The sequence below is a fragment of the Condylura cristata genome, unplaced genomic scaffold (genome assembly GCF_000260355.1).
Source record: "Condylura cristata isolate star-nosed mole 26May11 unplaced genomic scaffold, ConCri1.0 scaffold00042, whole genome shotgun sequence".
Lineage (NCBI taxonomy): Eukaryota > Metazoa > Chordata > Mammalia > Eulipotyphla > Talpidae > Condylura > Condylura cristata.
In genome coordinates, this window is record NW_004567143.1 from 261,235 (window position 1) to 282,320 (window position 21,086).

Sequence of the window (21,086 nt, forward strand, 5' to 3'; positions counted from 1 at the left end):
AAGAAAGCATGATGGTTAAAAGCAGAAAAGGAGAATTCTCTACTAAGGATTTTTAGTATAGATTTTAAATAAGTTACTGGAGGGAAATTACTTGCAAGCTTCATTCAAATTCTGGGAAGTTTGTATATTTATCTACCTTTTTCTGATCATAGGCAAAAACAGAACATTCAACAAACTCAGACCCATTTGATTTTTAAGAATGTTTTCAACATCCTTACGCATCCACTCATGCCAAGGACTACAATAGATACGGGTGAAAAATGCAAATCAAACATAACCTCTAACCTTCAAGATCTCAAAATCTCTCAGAGGAGACGAGCAAACAGAAAGGTACATGTTAACATGGAAAGAAAGAAATTAAGAGCTGAACAAAAACCGATGTGAATAAACAGTGAGCGAAGAGTGGCTGGAACTTATTCTGGGGAGCCAATGCGAGTGACACCCAACAGGTCTGCGTGACAGAGAGCAGATGTTTGAGTGACAGTGGAAGAGAGACAGGAAGACAGGTACGTGACAGGTTTGCAAATGACAGCGACCTCAGGACGTCTGCCCTTCCTCATGTATGCTTCTCAGTCAGTCAGCCTTCTCGCTGGCGTTCTTCTAGTTCAGAGCTTCTAGGAAAAGGCCTCAGGACTGGGCGCCCATGCTGCCAGGGTCCCCATCTCACCCTTCTGTTCCTCCAGTGGCAGTTCACCCTCTTCTCCTAAGCACCTTCCTCCGAGATCCTCCTACCTGATTAAGTGCACGGTCTTAAGCTCAGAAAGACCACTACATCCCAACTTATCCTGAACTTGCAGGCCAGGCGGCCTTATCGCCTTTTTTGTCTCCCTTCAAGTCCCTGAAGGATAAACTATAATCCGCCGGCTCAGTTTTCAGACCGAACTGAAGATAGTTAAGAGCATCACCTGGTGAGCAGGTGCAAGGGACACCGTCTATCTTGCTGCACCTCCTGCAACCTCGAGGTGGCTGCCAGGGCCTCTGCGCCCGTGCCGCCAGCTGGGGGAGAGAGGACACTCTGCCCGAATTCTGATGTCTCACAGCCCCAGCTCACAGCATGACGACTTCCGGGACACAGTTAAACACACAGGACTCACATCCCCAGAGACTCTGATATGATTAGCTGGACTGGGGTGAGGCTTCCTGGACTGACGTAGAGCGCTGCAGAGCAGAAGCAATACCTCCTGAGCCCAGGGACTGATGCAGTCCTGGCAGCTTTGATCTCCACACCCATCTCCCTCATCCTTGCTGACAGCACTGGCTGATGCATCATACCTGAGCCATCTAACCCCCCAAAGAGCCTCAAGATAAGGAACCCGCTTCATCAGCTATATCCCTTCCTCCAAAAGGGCAGACCTCGCCGGCAGCAGAACTGGGAAAGCGCTAGTGGAGAAGGCCGGGTGGACAATGACAGCAGCAGATTACATTCTCCCGGGAATGCCCGGGTTCTATACCGTAGGTGACACGGCTGTTTGGCCTATGCAGTGTTCCCAGGCAGGTGGCCTGGCCCGACATCTGTCCTCCCCACCATCCTGACCCACCTACATTTCTCCCTCTTTGGTTCAGAGTCATTTCCTTCAATGTTCTGCAAGGGACAACGTGTTAGGTCACTCTGACCCAACTCACAAGGTCATAGATTAGAAAAGTCCTAAAATGGGAATGTCCTCAGGAGTTGAGGGACACAACCAGATTGTTCCATGACGAGGTGCCATAGGAGAACTGTCTGGCCCAAAGTCCCCATCTCACTATTCTTCCAAAAACAACGCTGTGGGGCTAGCACAAAGTCACCAGTGACTTTGCCCAAGATTCCTGGCATGGATCCTCAGCCGGATGTTTATCCTGGGCTTGGACGGCCAAGGACTTCGTATGGAAATGCGGCCAGGACACGCCATTCTGGGGACGTGTGTGCTCAGCACCCCTATGTTGGAACTCAAGAACCAAGGGGAAGAATGACGCTGATGACAGTAAGAACGCCAACACACGCCTGGGGTGCGGCCACGGCAGCTGGCTGACCCGTGAGGCCCCACGACCCACTATCGACACGCAGTCATGTGTTCAGCGTCTACTTCTTCCTCACCCCCTTAGGAATCACACCGTGCATCCAGTGATATGGTGCTTTCACGTGAGGAGATGAGCTGGCCAGTCCCATTGCTCGTCCCCCTGCCTAGTGGGCAGGTTGGTGGAGGAGGGGGCTCCCCTCTTGGCACAAACATTGAAGGTGGACCCACACAGGAAAGGCAAGCAGCTGGGCAATGTCCGAGGCCCACCCCTGCTGCTGTGGAGGGCTACCACGAGAACCCTCACTTGCTACCCTCTCCTTATGTGATCCTTTCCATACGCTGGACTGGCCTTTGGTCATTTCATTCACCTCTGCTGCCTCAAACTGGCCTGGCCACAATGACAACCGGTATGGTGTCCTGTTCTCGCCTGTCACCCCACTGTAAGGTCTCCCAGAGTTCAGGAGAGCTCGCCTGGCCAGACACACCACATGCCAATGTCCACAGTCTGCAGCTAGTCAGGCCAGAGGAACTCCAGGAAGCGGACCTGCATGATGACCTGGAACAACCCATCTTGTCCCCAAGAGCTGGGGTAGCTGAGGTAGGTTGCCAGTGGGCAGGACCCGCTGTGTCTCCCTTTCTCCATCTTCTATAACAGGCCGCTCTCGGTTTCATCTGAGGTTCAGGCTGACGGAGAGAAAATCAGCACAGAACTCTATGCGGCAAAGGGGGCCCGGCCAAAGCCTATGGGGGAGCTGTGCCTCCCCGACACCGAGGACACAGATGCCCGTTGAGAGCGGATTTTCAGAGTTAGCATTGCCTTTGTTCTTACACCTCTCCAACGGTCTCAACAGCTCCGCAAAGACTCCCCTGCCCCCCTCTGTGTCAGAGAGTGAAGATAAGAGGGAAATCCAGCACAGGCCTTGACCTCAGAGAATTCACAGCACAGCATGGAGGTCTCAGTTGGTCAGACTGATTCCCCTTCAGGAGAGGTGTTCATTCTGCTGCACTGAGTCACTTGCTCCTGTCAGCTGCTTTCTTTCTATTTCCTGGTCCTGAAAATGGCCTCACAGTTAACTGTCCCTAGACAGTTTTCACTTTTTAGGAAGAATTGCCAGATCCAAATGTAGCTGGAAAAAATGGTTCCATGGAATATCTCAGATAATACCTGACATGTAAAGTTACGGGAAAAGAATTAACACTAGGTGTGTGGGAGTTCACGCAGGTGGAAAAACACCGGTTTTGTTTATTAAAATAGGACCAACTCTAAACAAGAAAAAGAACGAAATCATACCTCGCCAGTGAGTGACATTTTCATAATAACCATGTGGTCACTAATCACTGATTAAACTAAAACAGTAATAACGGAGAGGGGTGGTCAGAGAGAGAAGTAGGATCTAGAAGACTGAAATACACATCGATAGTGACAGAAAATGAAAAGAAAATAACTTAAATGGCTAAACAAATCCATAGCTAGGAAACCTTATCATTAGGAGCTGTCAAAATACCAGCCAGAAGAGCTAAAAGTGGTTTTCTCTGGGTCATAAGGCTAGATCTATGCAAGGGAAAATGGCGGTGGCCTATAGTTCTTTAATACGGAATTTTAGGGCTGTGACTTTTCTCAAACATGTGTTTTATTTTACTATTTTTCTGATCTTACCTTTCAGTTCTTCTAACTGTACTTAAGTCTGGACATGCCCTACGGTGTGGAACGTTTGTAAGCTTTAGTCACTGAGCATTATTCCTACTGAGCTGGGACCACATGGTCTGTCCCAAGTTCCTGACCACAGAATCCAACGTCAAGGATAGAACACAAAATTACATGCCATCCCTGCAAGCAATAGAGCATAAAACAATGTGCCCACAATAAAAATACTGACATTCAAAGATTGCCGACTCCTATTTAATAATGTCTGTTTAATATACTGCCCACTCATATACACGCCTATTCCATACAGTGGTCGGAAGAACCCAGTTCTGGCAAATTCCAAAGAAGAAACTGTCGTGGGATGCTGTGAGCATGAAGTAACCTTTTGCAATCAAGTTCACTGACCTTTGCAACATTTATTTCCCAATATTGTCGTTCAGAAATCATAGCTACCCTGATCTTATCACTGTTTTCAAGGTAAGTTATCTTTTCTTTCTGGTCCCGCAACCCTTGGTCACATCTTTAAGCGTCTCACTGCCTGGATCCTTTCTGTCCTCTCCACCGTTCTGAATGCTGTGCAGCCTTCCAGAGCCAGCAGGTGCATTTCCTCGGCCACCATGCTGCCACACGCTGCAGAAGTTAGCCTGCTAAGACCTCTGTGTCTGTAGAACATGAACACGAGGAGACACAGCATCACGGTGCAAGGCCAAGTGGAGCAGATTCTGCAAGAAAGGCGGACGCCCAAGGGAGCCACGTGCATAGCACAGAATCAAGTTTGATCTTTTTGAAAAAAACTTTTTGTTGTGGAAGTGTTTGTTGGCATTGTTTATATTTTGGGGGTCTAGGGCTCCCCACTTTAGGTGTTAGTGCCACAGTGCACCTACAAATGCACCCATGGTCCCATGCCACCGTGCATCAGTTTTTAGAAAGATTTGAATTAACTGCATATGAGTTGGAGCGTGCAAAAGTTAATCAAGGAATGCTTTTAGCTTAGGTGGAGGAACAGCAACCATGCAAAGGCATTTAGAGGGTGGGAAGCAGGAGCAAAGCCCTCCCAGCAGATGGTCGTCCCCTCTTTCAAGATCAGTGAGGAGCCCAACGCGGTAGGAGGGGCAGGTATACAGAGAATATGAGGATGGAGGGTGGTGAACCTGTAACCACAAGTTGGTGGTGATTTGAGAGAAGACCTTGAATGCCAGATTGACACGTTTTATATAGCGCAGTCAGTAAGAGAGCTGTGGAGTTTTTTGAGCAAGGAAATGAAATAATCAAAGCTTCCCTGTACAAAGTCCGAGTTAACAGTAGTTAATAAGAGCATATAGCCTTGGTGAAACATAAAATAGAGACAGCAGTTAGAAGCTGAAGAAACTTTTCATTAGCGGGAGCTGATGTGGTTAAGAAGGCAACCAAGATGGGCAGGGCTAGCTTAGAAGACCTCCGAGTGACCTGAGAGCTGGTGGCCCATCTTTCTATCTATCTTATTTTGTACAAAGAAGAGGCTCCAGTTTTCATACACAGCAAACCTCAGAGATGGTGACGGAAAGAGAAAGATGAGATTATTTGTGTAGAATGTTGTAAATACACCATAAGGATATGTAAGTGTAAACACTGAATCCAATTTGAGGGAAGGGCAGGAGCGCAGGGGTGCAGTCAGAAGAACTACAGATCAAGTTCTTTCAGCAGCCGCAGGTTATCCGAAGTGGGAGGAAAAGTAGACAGAAGAGGTTTAAAATAATAGCTTTAAAAGTCCCCTGCAAAAGAGAAAGCAGCTCTCGGCTAATAGGAACAAAATGGTGGTGGCCAGCAGGGAAGTAGAGAGGGAGGTGAGTCAGGTGAAGGGATCAACTGTAAGAAGGATGGACACAAGGCCTTGGGGCGTGATCAGAAAGGAGTCCCTAAGGAAGTCAAGTAGTAATGCTTACCCCGACACATATCAACTGAGGTTACTTCAATAAAGTATTTTTAAGTCTTTGTTTTGTCATTTTCATGTGGGTTGGGAAGAAAAGAGAAGGGTGGGGAGGAAATCTGTAATAAAGTAACCCCTCTCTTCTTGCAGTGATATTTTTGCTTATTTTCTGTTCTATCCATTTATTTCATAGAGAGAAGGAAAGAAAACAAGTGGGCCCATTTTGCCCTCTTGAGCTGAAAGCCCATAATAGCAAAGTTTCTAATGGAGATTTAAAAGTTGTGTCCCCCAGGAAGAGTGCAGTTCTGAGCTGGGGGGCTGTAGTGTGCCCCAACAACACCGCAGCCCCAGCCACTTGAAGCCCCTGGAGATTATCTGGAAGCTGAAAGACATCATGAGCTAGAAGCTGAGACAGGAGGGGAATACAGGGGGCTAACAGCCTGGTTTGTCCAGGACTAAGGGCTTTCCCAGGACATAAGACTTGTAGTTCTAACCCTGAGAAAGTTCTGGGCAAACCGGGGTGGTTTGGACACCTACAATGGGGTGGAAGGAAGGAAGTGGGCAAATTGTCATAGTTCTCATAGCAACTATTTCTCTAAACACTCTCAAAACGTGCCCAGGGCAGGGAAGCAGGCATGCAGAGGGGAGGGGACTCTGTGGGTGCCACTGAGGCACACAACTCGGAGCTCCCTGGGGGTATTCGTTCACCAGCAGAACCAGAGCCCCAGGTCCTAACAGGGAACTCCCCTGGGGCCCATCCCTGCAGGAGGCCAGGGCTGGAGCAAGAGGGCAGTGGACCTGAGTGAGGGCACTGCCAGGCTGGCGAATGTAAAGTCAGCAGCCGCAGCTGTCTCCCATGAGTGAAGTGGCTGAGACGGCAAGCAGGCAGAAGCCAGTGGATTAAGGTGACCTCTGACATGACAATTCAGTTGGTCTGGAAACCAGGAAGAACAGTCTGCCTCCTGTCCCGGGGACATGCGCGTGACACGTGCCACCGTGCAGATCCTGTTGGCTTTGCTGTAAGAGCAGAACTTGTCTGAAAGGGCATCGTGAAAGGTTAGCAGGGTGTTTGGGGAACCCCTGCCAATTGGCTAAAGGGACTCCCAGGCCTCTACTTCCTCCTCTTCGGCCCTGAAAAACCCCAAAGGCTGTGTTTGCACATCCTCCTGTGTTTAGCTAAGCTGCCGGGGTAGCTATTCATCCTGAATCTAAGGATTCAACTGTGATTTTAAGTCATGAAGGCAAGTCGGTGTCACCAGAAGGTAAGTTTTGCAATTAGGGAGGGCTGGACCCTGACTCAATCTGGCCACCAACCTCACTGAGTCATCTTAGGTAAAGTCACTGGCAATACAGGTTTAAAAATCCATGTCTCATAGAGTTCTGGAATACAGAGACCTAGCCATAGGCTAATGATAAGCTGATGCTAATACCTGAGGAGAGGAACCTTCCTTCCCCCATGGAACGCCTCAGCTCCCTGTGCGGATGTGTGGGTGACTCTGCGCGTGTGTGGCTGTGTGTGCACGGATATGTGTGTCACTGTGCAGCTGCATGTGTGACTGTACTGGGTGTAGCTGTGTGTCTTTGTGTGTAGACACGATTATATTGTGTAGCTGTGTGGCTGTGTGACTGTGTGTGACTATGCTGCATGCTTTTATGTGTGTGTGTGTGTGGCTGTGTATGACACTACATGTATGTAGGTGTGTGTATAGATGTGTGTGTGAGAGAGTATTCAGCTACATAGAACCTTCCCTGAGAACAGAATCCTTTCTTCCCCAACCCTCCTCAGCAGCAGTATTTTCTCTGGGTGCTATTTCTCAGCTCCAAAGTCAGGCATTTCTCCAATCCCTCACAGGTTCCCAGGTCAGAAACACTGGGGGCTTCCGCCCACTGTAAAAGGAGCTTGTTCCCAATTCCGGAGGACAGGAAGCCAGCTCTCATCGAGAGAGCCTGATCTGTCAGGTATGCATAACTGAGTTAGAACTGATCCCACCCCCAATCCTAGATACTCGGTTTCTAGATGAGCCAAAGTCCCCACTCCATGCAACCACCACCCCCAGATCCATCTCTCAACCCTCCACTACCTGTGCCCTGTTCCCCTCTGCTCCCTACACACAGAACTCATCAGGAAGCACGCCATCCCCAGGGAAAGACTTCCACAGCGGAGGACATCATGTTTCTGGAACTAAGAAACCCATTCGAAGTAAAAGCTTCCAGCTAAATCTATGAAAGAGGAGGTATCCCAAAGCAGAGGGGTCTGGAACTAGAGAACCCTATTACTGCTTCTGTTCTCAGGCCTTGTGGTTGCTGGCTGAGGTCCACAGTATTAGAGACACGACGCAGGACACACAGCTTCCCTGCTATCTGCAGAATTAAAGCTCTACTCCATGTGCTGACCTGAGACCCCTAGCAAGAGCTGAACTTGAGAAAGGAAGTTGGGAGATGGCAGGGGAGGACATAAGTAAGGGGCCAACCACAGGTGGCCCCAAGCAAAGTCAAAGGAAGGCCCCATTTTGCTGGCAGGACTGGCACGGAAAGCGGGAACTTAAGGTTTTCCTGTTCTTCCATCTGCACTTGGCAGCCCTCGGGCCTCCATGTCTTCTCACTGTTGTCCTCCTTTGGTGTACAGAAATGCTGGTGAAGATGGCACGTCAGGAGGTCTCCAGTAAGTGTTGGGTCGAAACATGTAAATCAATGCTCCTGTCATCAGAAACGTTGTACCTGCTCTGTCTCCTCATACACGTGCACACACACAATACACACACACACACACACACGCCACTTTCAGCTAAGACTCAGAGTCAACTCAAGACACAACGGCAATATGTCACTCTCTCAGCAGCTGGCCAGAAAAGGTCCTCACCTTCCACCCCAACCGCTTTTATCTGTGCTTGTGGACCCCCCAAGCCTGGGCCGGAAGGAACCATTGGCCAAGAGGCAAAAGGAGTCCTCAGCAAACACCACCAGCAGTTGACAATGACCTGCCAGCTTGCATTGAATGTTCAAAAGTTTCTGTTCTTTCTCCCAAATTGGGGTAATTACTTCCAAGTGTCAGGAAATTTAAATTCTAGGAAGAATTTAATCACTCATTTGTTCTCTCAACAAGTATTTCTTGAGTGTCTGCTGCTTGAGTTACTGCCCTTTGCCTTCTGGTAGAACAGGAAGTGGAAGATAGACATTCTTGCCCTTGTGATTTATACAAATGACAAAAACATAAAGAACGACATCCTGGGAAATGTATGGGGTAAAACAGAGCAAGACAGATGACAGAAAGAGTTTGGAAGCCATCATTTACACAAGACTCTGATGGAAAAGCTCCCGAAGGAGACCATCAGTTGCATGCCGGAGGCCATGCTATCATAGGAGGGAAGGTGGAGGTGAAGACCCTAAGGCAGGAGTTTGCTTTGATGCATTTACAGAAGAGCCAGGAGGCCAAGGCAAATGAAGCAGAGGAGAGGAAAGGAGCAGCCAAAGGAGTCAGAATCAGGACATTTTGGGGTGCTGAGAAGCAGCATCGGAATTCACTCTACATATAATGGAATACATTGGGGAGGGTTTTGTTGTGGTGATGGTGGTTTTAGAAAAGGGGGTACAAAATCTGTTTTTTTTTTTTTTAAGAGCTCCCTATTCCTATGACTCTTACCATAAAATTGAACAAATGAGAGTAAATGTGGAAGCAAAGAGAATACTTGGGAAAAGTCACAGTCATCCAGAACACAGAAGCTTGGGGTGGTGTTGGAGGTGAGAGGTTGATGGCATTCTAGCTAGTCTCAAGATAGAGACCCTAGGATTAGATGTGGCTGCAATAGAAAGGGAGCTAGCAAAAGGACCCCCCAATTTTTGACCTGAGCAAATGAAGAAACCATTTATTGAAATGCATGAAAGACTGCAGGGAGCGGTTTGGGAAGATGGGTGATCAAGAGTTTTGACCTGGATGTGTTAACTCGTGATGCCGGGAGGCCACCCACAGTGCAGTGGCTCAAATGAACCTGGAATGCTGGGGAAAACCAGGGCCAGAGATAAGAAGTGGATGTCATTACCATATAGAGGATGTGATTATGGATGCTCTTGGTGAATGAGGGTAATCTGGCACAGAGAGGTTAAGGAGACCATAACCTTGGCATAAGAGCAACACAACAAGACAAGTGATGGGAAGCACCTGTCACTTGTTTTAAGCAACTCCGTCTTGGTCAGAATATGGGGAAACTGGATTATCACATGCCACTAAAGAGGGTGTCATTTTGGAGTGAGGTGAGGCTGTTAGTTTCTACTTACTAATTCCAGGAATACTGATTTACCTATTCTTTCCCCATCTACCATTTATAACTTCACGCCAAGAACTGTTCTAGACACTAAGACTCTATTGATTTGAAAATGCGCCCTCACAATGTTCACACTTGAGTTAGGATCCTATCACGACATTCTTTCAAGGAATTAAACTTATACGCAACTAAACATTTAAATAAGGGGTTGAGCAAGTAAAACATGTACATTAAAAATTATGTTCAAGGGCCCTCCCTGGTGGCGCAGCAGGTTAAAGCACAGCACTAAGAAGCGTAAGTCACTTTCGCATGAGTTAGATCCCCACCTGCCCCAGAGGAGATCCACATGGCGTGGCAGACCTCTCCTGACCCGCCCGCTGCTCCCCTCAGCAGTGTACTTCGCCAATCTGCCTGTTCTGCTCCCTACTCTGTCCCTGGTGAATCCTCTCACCCTCCGCATCTCTGGCCGGTACCCCAGTTCTGTATGAATAAATAAATCTTAAAAAAATAAAAATTTAAAAAAAAATTATGTTCAATCTGCAATCTGCAATAATCTGTCTTCTATCCCAGAACTTCAGCACCTATGAAGAGACACAGGGGCGCTGAGAATCCAGTTCCATGGCCTGGCGGCACCGCCCCACCCCCTGCCTGCTTCCCATCTGGAAAGCAGCTACGTCATGAGCAGGTGCCTGCATCACTTCAAACTTTCCAACATGCTTTTAACCATCATGAGTTCTAACCGGGTCAAGGTTTACTGTCCCTGCCCAAACACCAACAGTACTGGGTTGGTGAGGGGGGAACCATCGGGGTTCTGAAAAGGAAACAGAACCACTTGAAGATGCAGGCAAACACAACGTGCATAATATACCCACACATGGATATGACAGATTCATTTGAAGAGTTTTATAAGCACAACTGTGCTGTCTGGCAAGCTGAAGTCCACAGGGCAGGCCAACATACACTGGACACCAAATCAGGAGGCGGCCTAAGGGCAGCATTTCCTCTTCCTTGGGGACCTGGGCCCTCCCTCAGTGATTAGGCCTCCTTACATTTTAAGACACCATCTACTTCATTCAACAACTATTGATTTAAATGTTAATCTCATGGCTTAAAAAAATCTTCTCATGGTGACACCAGAGAGGTGTTTAATCAAAAACTAGCCACATGGATTAACCAAGCTGACACAAATCTAGCTAAACACCATGCTAGCCATGGAGTGCATGCCATTCGTCACGTACACAGAAGGTTCTGTGTTACAATGGCCTGTATTAGGCCATCGTCTGACCCTTTGGGAGCTCTGCCTTGTTGAGAATATGCTAGAGAAGATTATGTCCTCAGAGACAGGGCTGTCTTTAATCCCAGGAAAAAGTTCTTCCTTCATTTTCCTAGATTCTTTTGTGTTACTTCTTCATTAATCTCAGGGAACATGCCTTGCTGATGGAAATTATTAACAAGTAAGAGAAGGAACAGGTATAAAGAAAACGACACAGCGGGAGAGTGTTTACAAAGCAGGGCCATTGTGGCCAGGGTGACAGGGGACAAAAGCGTTGTCCTGGAGCACATGGAAGGAAAGTGGATAGGAGCAAGTGATCACAGTAACAGGTTCCATGAACGATGTCAAGTTTAAAAGAAAGGAGGGAAAGTGCAGGAGTAGAACAGGCAAGGTAGGGCAATTTAGTCAGACACATTATAAAACCCAAAACATACATTTGAATTCTGAATCCTGCCTATAAAAATATGCATGGAAAACTCTTAAGAATTCAGATTCTTTCATATCGTCTTGGGATGCCAACTGCCATGCAAAGGATAAGGACAAAGTCAGCAAAGGCAGACGTCTCAGGTTACGGAAAGATTGAGTTGAGAGAGCAGAGTCACAATGCCAGTGTCAGCAAGAGTGAATTTCTCTCTTCATCCCAGAGAGGGACTCCAGAGCCATAATGAGCTCCTGCATGAAACTGGAGGTCCATTCCCTGGAGGGAGCCCTTCTCTTTTAGGTCTTTCTACTACCTTAGGCTATAAGACTAGTCTGAAAAAGTGGCCTTGTCAATAGTGAAATAAACATTCTCTTTGGTGCCGAAAATATCTGATTTTGGGAGGCCAGCTGCCTACAGGAGTTCCCTAGAATTAAAACACCGTCCGGCGCTGGGGAGTTTGGGGCAGCTGGCAATCTTAGGCCTCTGAGAACAACAGCGATGCCCTTGAAGTTAAGAGAGATTCAACGATCACCATGTCTTCATGTCTCCTAGTGCTAGGCCTCAGCCCCCCATTGTCCCCAGTAGCCCACCCACCTCGCAGGATTGGTATTGGCCCCTGGAAAGTTCCCATCACCCTCAATTCCTAAGAAGTCTTCTGATCAACCCCACCACCTGAATGTATTATAAGGGATCAAGAAAATGTGTCTTAAACCTAAGAGATCTGAAATCTCTTACCGTACAGAGGTTCTTGCAAGACTAGGGGAGCAGTGATTGAAGCCAGAGTTACATACAGCAGGAAAGACAGGCGAACAATGGGGTGGACCAGAAACCATTTTTTGTTAGTAGGGAAGAGTAAAGGCAGCTTTTGCGGTCCTGGCCATTTTCTCTGACACTCAGAAAATGAGGAAGGATTATCTAACTCCTCTCCCAGACGCTCACGCTCTAGCCAAATGTTGACTTTTTCCATAGGAAAACAAACTTCACCTCAATGAGGAAAGATCATAAGTGGGAAGGTTAACTGGGTGATTGACTGCCTGATCTGCTTGGCAGCATCCCCACTTCCGTGCCTAGCATATAAGAAGTCAGCTGGGCACCTGGGCTCCGCTGCTCTAGGATATCACTCTCTGTCCCCTTCAGGATGCTCTCTCTCCAGCAGCTGCTCAGGGCCAGCCACGCCATCCTGTTCCTGGTTTTCTGCCTGCATCTCGGGTTCAACCATGCTCAGACAGCCATGTGAGTCATCCCTTTCTCCTCCTCACAGAAAATCTTGCAGGGAGGGCTCCTGTCCTAGCCTAGAAATCTACATCTGCCTTCCTGGGAAGCCCCACCTTTTCAGAGCTCTAGTGCCAGGAGCTCTCAAGGACCCAGCCAAAGCTCCACTTCTCCCAGGGGGCCCCATGCACTCCCCTCACATTCCCACAGTGCTTCCAGCCTGGCCGCGTAAGGCCACAGTTGCACATGTTGAACTGTAGCTAACGATTAGTTCGGCTCTAAGGCTCTTATCCACATCCTGTTCTTGGTCCACAAGTCCGCTCGCCTCAACTGCTGAGAGTTTGGCAGGTCGCGACTTCCAGCAATAGCTTTGGACAATGTTGCCAGGACGCACTGAGGGAGCAGGGCCATGGATCCTTGGCCCTGTGACGAGAGGCTGAGCAAGCCCAGCCCCTTAGACACCCTTCCTATTCTGAACCCAAAGATGACTGGAGGAAACCATCCCCAGCGCTATCCCCACCCACACCAGGACGCAGGAGCACCGGCACACATGTTGTGTCAGAAAAGTGAAACAGAACAATGAAGCTGGGCTCTGGGGTGACACAGACACACTCAGCACACCTGGCAGGTCTTCCCAAGGAACAGGCATCGGAATGCTGGGCTTCTGGCCGCAGTGACGGTGGTACTCTCGCGCCCTGTCCCAGAGGAACCTATTCAGGCTTTTGACGGGTTGGTCTAAAGGAGCCAGAGGGCCCTAGAAACCCTAAGGGAGGCAGGCTTGGAGACAGAAATCAGCGGATGGTTAAAATAAGCTATGCGAGTTAGGGTCACCAACTACCCCAGTTTGCCCAGGAATTTTTGGTTTTGGCACCAAAAGGTCCTTCATCCCAGGAAACCCCTTGCAAATTGGGTGAGTAGCCACTCCAGCCCAGCCATTCATCCCACCAATCCTAAATCTACTTACAAAAGGGAAGACTCAGAAGACCCTGAAGTCTTCACACCCCTTCCCTGTGTGCTGAGCCCTGGAGCAACTGGAATGAGAGATGGAATCACTTTGAGATCTGAGGTGCTTTTCCCTAAGAATATGGGATTGTGAAGAAGCACTGTAGGCCCCAAACACTCCTGCCTCACCAACCCCACTGGTGCTCAGCCAGGGGTATCTGGAAAGAAAAAGCAACTGGAGGTTCTGGCTGGGGCCCTCACTGACAGAACATCAGAGTATTCTTTCTGCTCCATTTCTCCTTTCTGGTTGATGGTAAGATGTGGCCTGATGTAGGATGCATCTCAATCCCCAGAGAGCAAAATAAATAGGTTCCTAGACCCCACCAGGAAGTAAAGGAGGAGCTTCAAGAATGTCCTCCAAACTCCTCTATTGCATTGAAAGGTTGTGATTTCACATGATTCTGTCGGTATAAAGTTTTCTACTCATGGTGACTTGAGTCTTCCCAGTGAATGGCCAGTCAGCAGAACCCAAAGGATCTTACTGGAGAATCAACTATGGTGTTGTATTTTGATCCTTTTTTGCTTCAATTTTTGTTAAAGGAAGGAAAGAGGCACAGCTGTAAGTAAAGAGCCCACATGGCTTTATTAAACAGAACGAAACCTGTGCTCAATCAACTCAAGTCCCCGGGAGATTCGGATGCTCAGCAATCAGTCCAGCACCCACCATTCCCCATCCCAGTAGCAGTCCAACACCCACCATTCCCCATCCCAGTAGCAGTCCAGCACCCACCATTCCCCATCCCAGTCCCGTCCCGGCACCCTCCTGCTCAGTCTGTCTTGCCTATTAGGCCCCGTGGCTTGTGGGTTGATCTCTGATCTCTGGTCTGCTTCCCTCTTCCCCAAACCAGCCCAAAGGTGATAGAAATGAACGTGACCATGCCTACCATCGTGCAAGCAGGTGAAAATGTGGATGTGATGCTTAGTGTGAAATCACAATTGAACGAATGCATGGTGGTAAGTAGAGGTCTACACAACTCTGGCTTCTAAATTACAAATTCAGTTAGATTAGTCTCTCTTTAATATTGCACAGCATCATTAATTGTGATGAATAAACATTCTCCTATCTGTCATCTACTTGAGCTTCACGGGAGCTTGGAGCCTGTTGCTCTTCTCACATCAGAAACAAAGAAACCCTGATAGAGAGACCTCTAGAAAGTCTAGGAGGGATGAGAAAGAATGAGAGGTGAGGAAAACACACTAAGAGAAAGAGGAGGGGCCTCCAGGGCCTAGGGCTTAAGACTCACTGCTACCACCGTGAAGGCCTGAGTTCAACCCCCGGCCAGAGAGCTGACCCACATGGCGCAGCAGACCTCTCCTGACTCCCCCCAAGGCTCCCCTCAGCAGTGTATCTCAACAAATTTACCTGTTCTGCTCCCCACTCTGTCTCTGGTGAATCCTCTCACCCTCACACCTCTGGCCTACACCCCAGTTCTTCTACACAAAAATAAATGTTAAAACCTTTAAAAAAAAAAAAAAGAGGGAGCTGAAGAAAGTAAAAGTATAAGAGCATCAGAGCCTTGGTAGACTTGGGAAGACTTGGGAAGAGCTGCTTCAAGGTCCTGGACATGGTTCTTTGAGCTGAGGGGTGGGGTAGACGGGGACTTTCAGAAGGGAAAACTGCAACCCCATTTCACGGGTTGAGGCAAGGAATGAGGTCCAATTCCTGAACGAGAGCCACAGTTCTCAAGTTGTAACATGCAGGGATATTCCTTGGAATCTTTAAAACGCAGTTTCTGCATTTCTGGGGCGACACCAGAGCTTTTGTATTCCTCAAAGTCTCCCAGGCCATGACCACGCTGGGGTCCCAAGGACCATACTTGGAGTAACAAAAGGTTAGAATGTGACTGCTCCAGGCCAAGAACAAAAGGTTCTGTGTGGGCTCAACACAGAGAGACGCTTGCCAGGAAGCGCATGTCTTACACCAGCTCACCAGGGGCCCTCACAGGTCAGAGGGGTGCCCCTGGCCTTTGTGAACCACCTGTGTCCAGGGCCAGGACAGGTGTGTCCCCACCGCCTTCAGGAAGGTCACTTTGCAGTGTGCTTCCCTAAGGCCAGCGCTTGCTAACTCCAGCTAGATATAAGAACAATGATTGAACTGAAACCAAAATTGGGAGCGGATGGATTCCAGTTCATTAAAATGGATTCTAAAAATGGCCCCACGCAGTACAAGAAAGATTTCTGATCACTGAGCAAAGAATAACATGGCTACTTTGTCACAATTTCTAAGTGTCAGGATCACAGGGGAGTTTAGATTTGGCACTGGCTGGGTGTTTTGTACAGATTTAGTTTTAGTTAATAAAGCAAGTTGGTCATCTTTCCTCCCATTAACAAAAAATAAAGTAAAAAAGGATAAAAGTACAATACTATGTATCATTTCCTAAGAATGTTCAAGAATTAATTTGGGGTGAGAGGTAGCGGCGTCATAAATTTTCAATACTGTGTTTTGTTTATTTTTGCCACAGGTGAGAAAAGGAATAAGAATGTGTACTTAAAAGTTTGTGATAATGACAGTCTGGTGATGATAGGTCACAAAAGTCTATTTTGTTCCCTCAGAAAGCGACAGGCATTGAAAAATTAGTTTTATCACCAAATGACACTAATTTTTAACAGGAAGTGATCTAATTCTATACTACTGTGATTAATAAGATTCTGTTTAAAAGTCAATGTTAGTGTACTAAAATAAAGTTATCTTTTTAAAACCTACCCAAGCATAAGTAAAGGGCAGGAAGTCCATAGAAATAATGATATTAATAATTAGAAAGAATTGATTCTAGGAAATGTTAGTTCTGGCCCACCAATTTTTATTTGTAGCTTCCTATAAAAGAGCATATATACTACAGAGCACATTCATATTTTTAAAATGTTAGGAAAATAGAATTTGTTTTTTATGTGCAAACCTGCTAGCACCTAATCCTCATTTTTTAAAATCAATTATGATGTGCTTGCAACTAAATTACTTATCAAGTGAAATCTGAAGACCATAACTATAAAATTTAAATAGGATAGATTATACTCTCAATCAAGTATTTGAATAAACAGCACATATAATCCTTTGTGGTGGAAGAAAACTTGTAATAAATTACAATCGCTAATGCTGATCTCAAAAGGTCTATGGCATGTTTATCAGACAATAATTTTCAATGTTTAAATAAAATGTATTAAATGACACAGGAAAACCACATTACCGAAAAACAGTGATAAAATTATTTAAAAGTTATTTGTGATACAGTAATATTTCTTTAACCACATAATAGCCAAAAAAGGCAATAAGCTTAAAATGTACACATTAAATGTTATTCTTTAATATTTATAAACATTTATTATTTGTGATGGATGCTGTTGTTTCACTTAATTAAGTACCTTAAACCATGTACTGGCCTTCCCAACAAATTACATGTGTACAAGTGAGCATCTCCTGGGTTTTGATTTCGTTGCATTGATGATTCCATTTTTGAAAATTCTAATTCACAAGGACATAGTGTTCCAGACATAATACAAAGGTCCATAAGGCAAGGGTAGGCTTCTCGGCAGAAACACCAGGAGGACTCAAAATCCTCTGAGCGAGATGCCAATGGTGTGATCACTTGAAATCACTACCGAGTCTGAGGGGCAGAGGGTATGGTTGCCAGTCACTTGGGCAAATGGCCCCAGCCATGGCCAGCCCACCATTCCGATAGCTCCCCTGTGGTCAAGGTGGCGATGACAGCAGATAATACTTAGCCAATCTGTCATGTGGCAGGAACATATGTGTTCTCCCCGTGATTAAAGCCACACACACTGCTAAGGCCACGGAGGCTTGCTGACATACCCCTGACAAAGGGGGTGCGCTAAGGGGTTCAGTGAGATAAAGAAGCACTTTCTCCCCAACTGAGTTCACACACTCACTGAACTCTACCCACAAACCCCTCTGGGCCTGTGAACCCCAAGATGAAAGCTCTGTGCTGAACATGAACTAGACAATACCCACAAACCCCTCTGGGCCTGTGAACCCCAAGATGAAAGCTCTGTGCTGAACATGAACTAGACAATACCCACAAACCCCTCTGGGCCTGTGAACCCCAAGATGAAAGCTCTGTGCTGAACATGAACTAGACAATAGCTCCCCAACTCCACTGCAACTTACACAGAACTGGGATTCGAATCAGAAAAGCTCACTCAAGTTAAAGAAGGAAAAAGGGAACTTACCTCCAAGATTTCCTTTGCTTATCGAACAGTCAGGTTTAGGGCACAGTCATGTCCATCTTACTGGAAACACCAAAGGTCAGAGAGTTAATGAGAGCCCCGCCAAGCTCTGGTCACAGCATCGGCAGCAGGGCCTGGCTCTGCCTTCTTCACCAAGTCAGCTGAAGTTGCAGGTGAGCGCCTGAAGCCTTGGCCAGGTAACTAGGCAAGCCTGCTCCCCAGGTGAACAGCTGCTCCAGCATCAGTTCTTCTGGCCCTGTGGATTCACTCACCTCTTCCCTCCCAAACCCTAAGTTCACATGACTAAAGCAGAAATTCGAGTTGAGGAAAGCCGAGTGGACTTCAACTCCTGAAATGATACTCCAAAAGGAAAGCCCCCATATGGCTCTGCTCTGGCCCACTCCCCCCAACTCTTTGTCTACTAAGACTCTCCCTCCTCCCCCTTCCGCTACCTCTTTCACCCTCTTTTTATCTCTTTCCCATCCTCAAACTAACATTGGGTTCATTCTTTCTCCTCAGATATCAACATACCTTAGAACTCCAACTCCACAAGAAGGTTCTTTTAACTATAAATACACTGCCTGTCTCTGTAACGATTATCCAAGAAAGTTCTTCTGGGATTTTCAAACCAACGGTAAGTATTGGAGCCTGGCAAAGAAAGAATTTCCCATGAGGAAGGGAAAACCACGCAGGGAACCTTGGCTCTGGGTCTCAAGCAGAAGTTGGGGCAGAAAGGAAGTGCTGAAGGCCAGGAACAAGGGAGATAGTTTTGCAAACAATTTGGGGAAACTGAATCCTAACAAGAGGTGCCTGACACTAGTAGACACTAGTAGATAAGAAACTGGGGGTTATCAGGAGTGATCGTTGTTCTTGTCTCTTTCAGACACCTTGGCTATAAGTATCATGGTTGATGTTACCAGAGAAAAAGGTATTTGCCCCAACGACAGAGCAGTGATGCCAATTACTGCAAACCGTTTCATCCTCAATCGTGGGCTAATAGTATACTAATCTTAGTGGAAGCCCTTGTCTCTGACTCTCTGCGGGAACTCGGCAGGAGGACCTGCCATGGTCTATAAAATAAACTTCTCATATGCTTCTCTGTGTTCTGTCATATCTTCCCACCAAAATCTATCTCAGAGAACCCCCAGAGTACCCAGAATTTCTATAGCTTTGGTCTTTCAAAGACCCTTTACTGAAGAGAGTTCATGGGTTCTCACTGCCCATTGATAGGAAGAGGGAAAGACAAAGAGACGGAGAAGAGAGGGGCCATACTTGGTGGAGGCTCTAAAATTCAAGATACATGAGGGGCCAACCAGGATAGGTACCCAAGATTCCTGACTCCTTGACCCTCCCCCACACCACTGCCCCCCTCCAGGCCCTACCTCGTATCCCAGGAGAAGGGGGTTGCCCTGCATACAGCAGAGTCAGAGGCAGAGCCAGTCTTCCCTGGAGTACCAGTTTGCCTTGTATTCTGTGAAAAGTGAGACTAAGTGATATGTGGGGACATCAGGCTGCACAGAAACATACTAGGTTGATGATGAGTGGGTCTGGAGGGGCTCTATCGAAGAGGAACTGGGCTTTCTGAGAAATGGAAATCTGAGCTAGGAGGCTGGGCAGAAAGGGGGCAGAGGGCTTCTAGCAGACAGAACAGCAGGCACCAAGAACCCCAAGCATGAAGGGTGGCATGTGTAGGGTAGGTGGGCACTTTGATATTGGGTAGGATCAAGGCAAAGTCGGGAGGGCTAGAGAAGAGCCTGATGAGGGGACAGAAGCAAAATCAATGTGTCTGGGAAAGGGGGCAAGACCATATCTTCTAGACCAATGATTCTAAGTGGCATCATAATCCAGGAGAGAGAAACATCAGCACTGAAGGAGATCACTTGATGTGTTCATTACAGTTCATGAGTATTGATGGTCTGCATCGATTCAGCAATGTGCTGAATAGTTTTACTTTCATGTCCAGTAACATGTATCATATGCCATGTGTGGAGTATTATTCAGTCGTGAAAAAGATGTTCTGCCATTGGGATATGATGGAATTATGCTAAATAAAATAAAGCAAACAAATACTGTAGGACATTACTTATATGTGGGATCTAAAAGGACTGGACCCAGAAGCAGAGAGCAGAGTGATGGTTACCACGGGCTTGTTGGTGGAGGGACTGGGGAAATGCTGGTATGAGAGCACAAACTTCTTGTCAGAAGATGATAAGGCTCTGTAAATCTAACACACAGTACAGTGACTACATTTAATAATACTGTACAACATTCTTGAAGTTTGCTAAGAGACCTGAAATATTCTGACCACATAAAATACGTAGTATGTGATGTGATGGAAGTATGAGTATGGTGACAGTCATTTTGCAATATGTAAGTTTATCAAATCAGCATATTAAATATGCTTACAACACATGCTATTTGTCAATTAGATCTCAATAAATCTGGAGACCTTTTAAATAAAATTTAAAAACATACTCATTATTTATTCATTCAGTAAATATTTACTGAATTTTTACTTGGCTTTACAGATATGAATAAGGACTTTTTATCCTGATCTTCTTAAGTTTATATTGTTTATGGGAATTAGACAACAAGCAAGTACATGTTATTCTCAACCTTATTTAAGGGAAAACTGAGCTGAGATAAAGTAATTTGCAAATAGATAGTAACTGAGCAGAGTTAGGATTTGAACCAACCATGCAGGCTGACTCTACACACACACACACACCCTCCTGTCTTAAGTGGGCCTCCTCAAACCTTCAGCAAACGGCACTGCAAAATTGCATGTTTTACCTCCTGTTCTATTCCGTGCACACCTTTACCTCTTGATACCTTTGTCCACCAACACAACTAAAACTTAATTGTCTAGAGCAGCTCTGTCAGTAAAAGAAATACATTTTAAGCTACATATGTAATTTAAAACTTTTTCTGATAGTCACGTTTTTAAAAAGGAAGCAGAAGTGGTGAAAATCATGCAAAGATTTATATCCTAAGTGTTATATATATATATATCCTAAGTGTTATTTCAAGATGACATTAATAAAAATAATCATTTCGGAGATAACTTTGGATTCATTATTTCTTATGAAGTTTTTGAAACACACTGGGCAGTTTACATGTACAACACACCTAAGCTGAGCTCACCTCATTTCCAGGGCTCATTTCCATGGCCAGCGACTACCATACAGG

The 21,086-nt window shown here is 46.5% G+C and overlaps 2 protein-coding genes across 3 annotated transcripts in view; one reads left to right on the forward strand and one right to left on the reverse strand.

Annotated features, from left to right (window-relative positions):
* The window catches only part of KEL (Kell blood group, metallo-endopeptidase), a 119,091-nt gene that overhangs the window by 81,730 nt on the left and 16,275 nt on the right, over nucleotides 1–21,086 (reverse strand). Inside the window, exon 1 of one of the 2 annotated variants that reach the window (XM_012733904.1) lies at nucleotides 17,901–17,951. The exons of the other annotated variant lie outside the window; for it this stretch is intronic. The gene's annotated coding sequence lies outside the window, so the exon portion shown is untranslated. Of the gene's footprint in view, nucleotides 1–17,900; nucleotides 17,952–21,086 lie in introns of those variants that run through there. 2 annotated transcript variants of the gene reach the window in all.
* Nucleotides 12,617–18,987, forward strand: PIP (prolactin-induced protein). Its single transcript, XM_012733907.1, has 4 exons — nucleotides 12,617–12,734; nucleotides 14,564–14,669; nucleotides 18,417–18,531; nucleotides 18,781–18,987. The coding sequence occupies exons 1-4, from the start codon at nucleotides 12,640–12,642 to the stop codon at nucleotides 18,903–18,905; spliced, it is 441 nt and encodes a 146-aa protein (XP_012589361.1). The 5' UTR covers nucleotides 12,617–12,639; the 3' UTR covers nucleotides 18,906–18,987.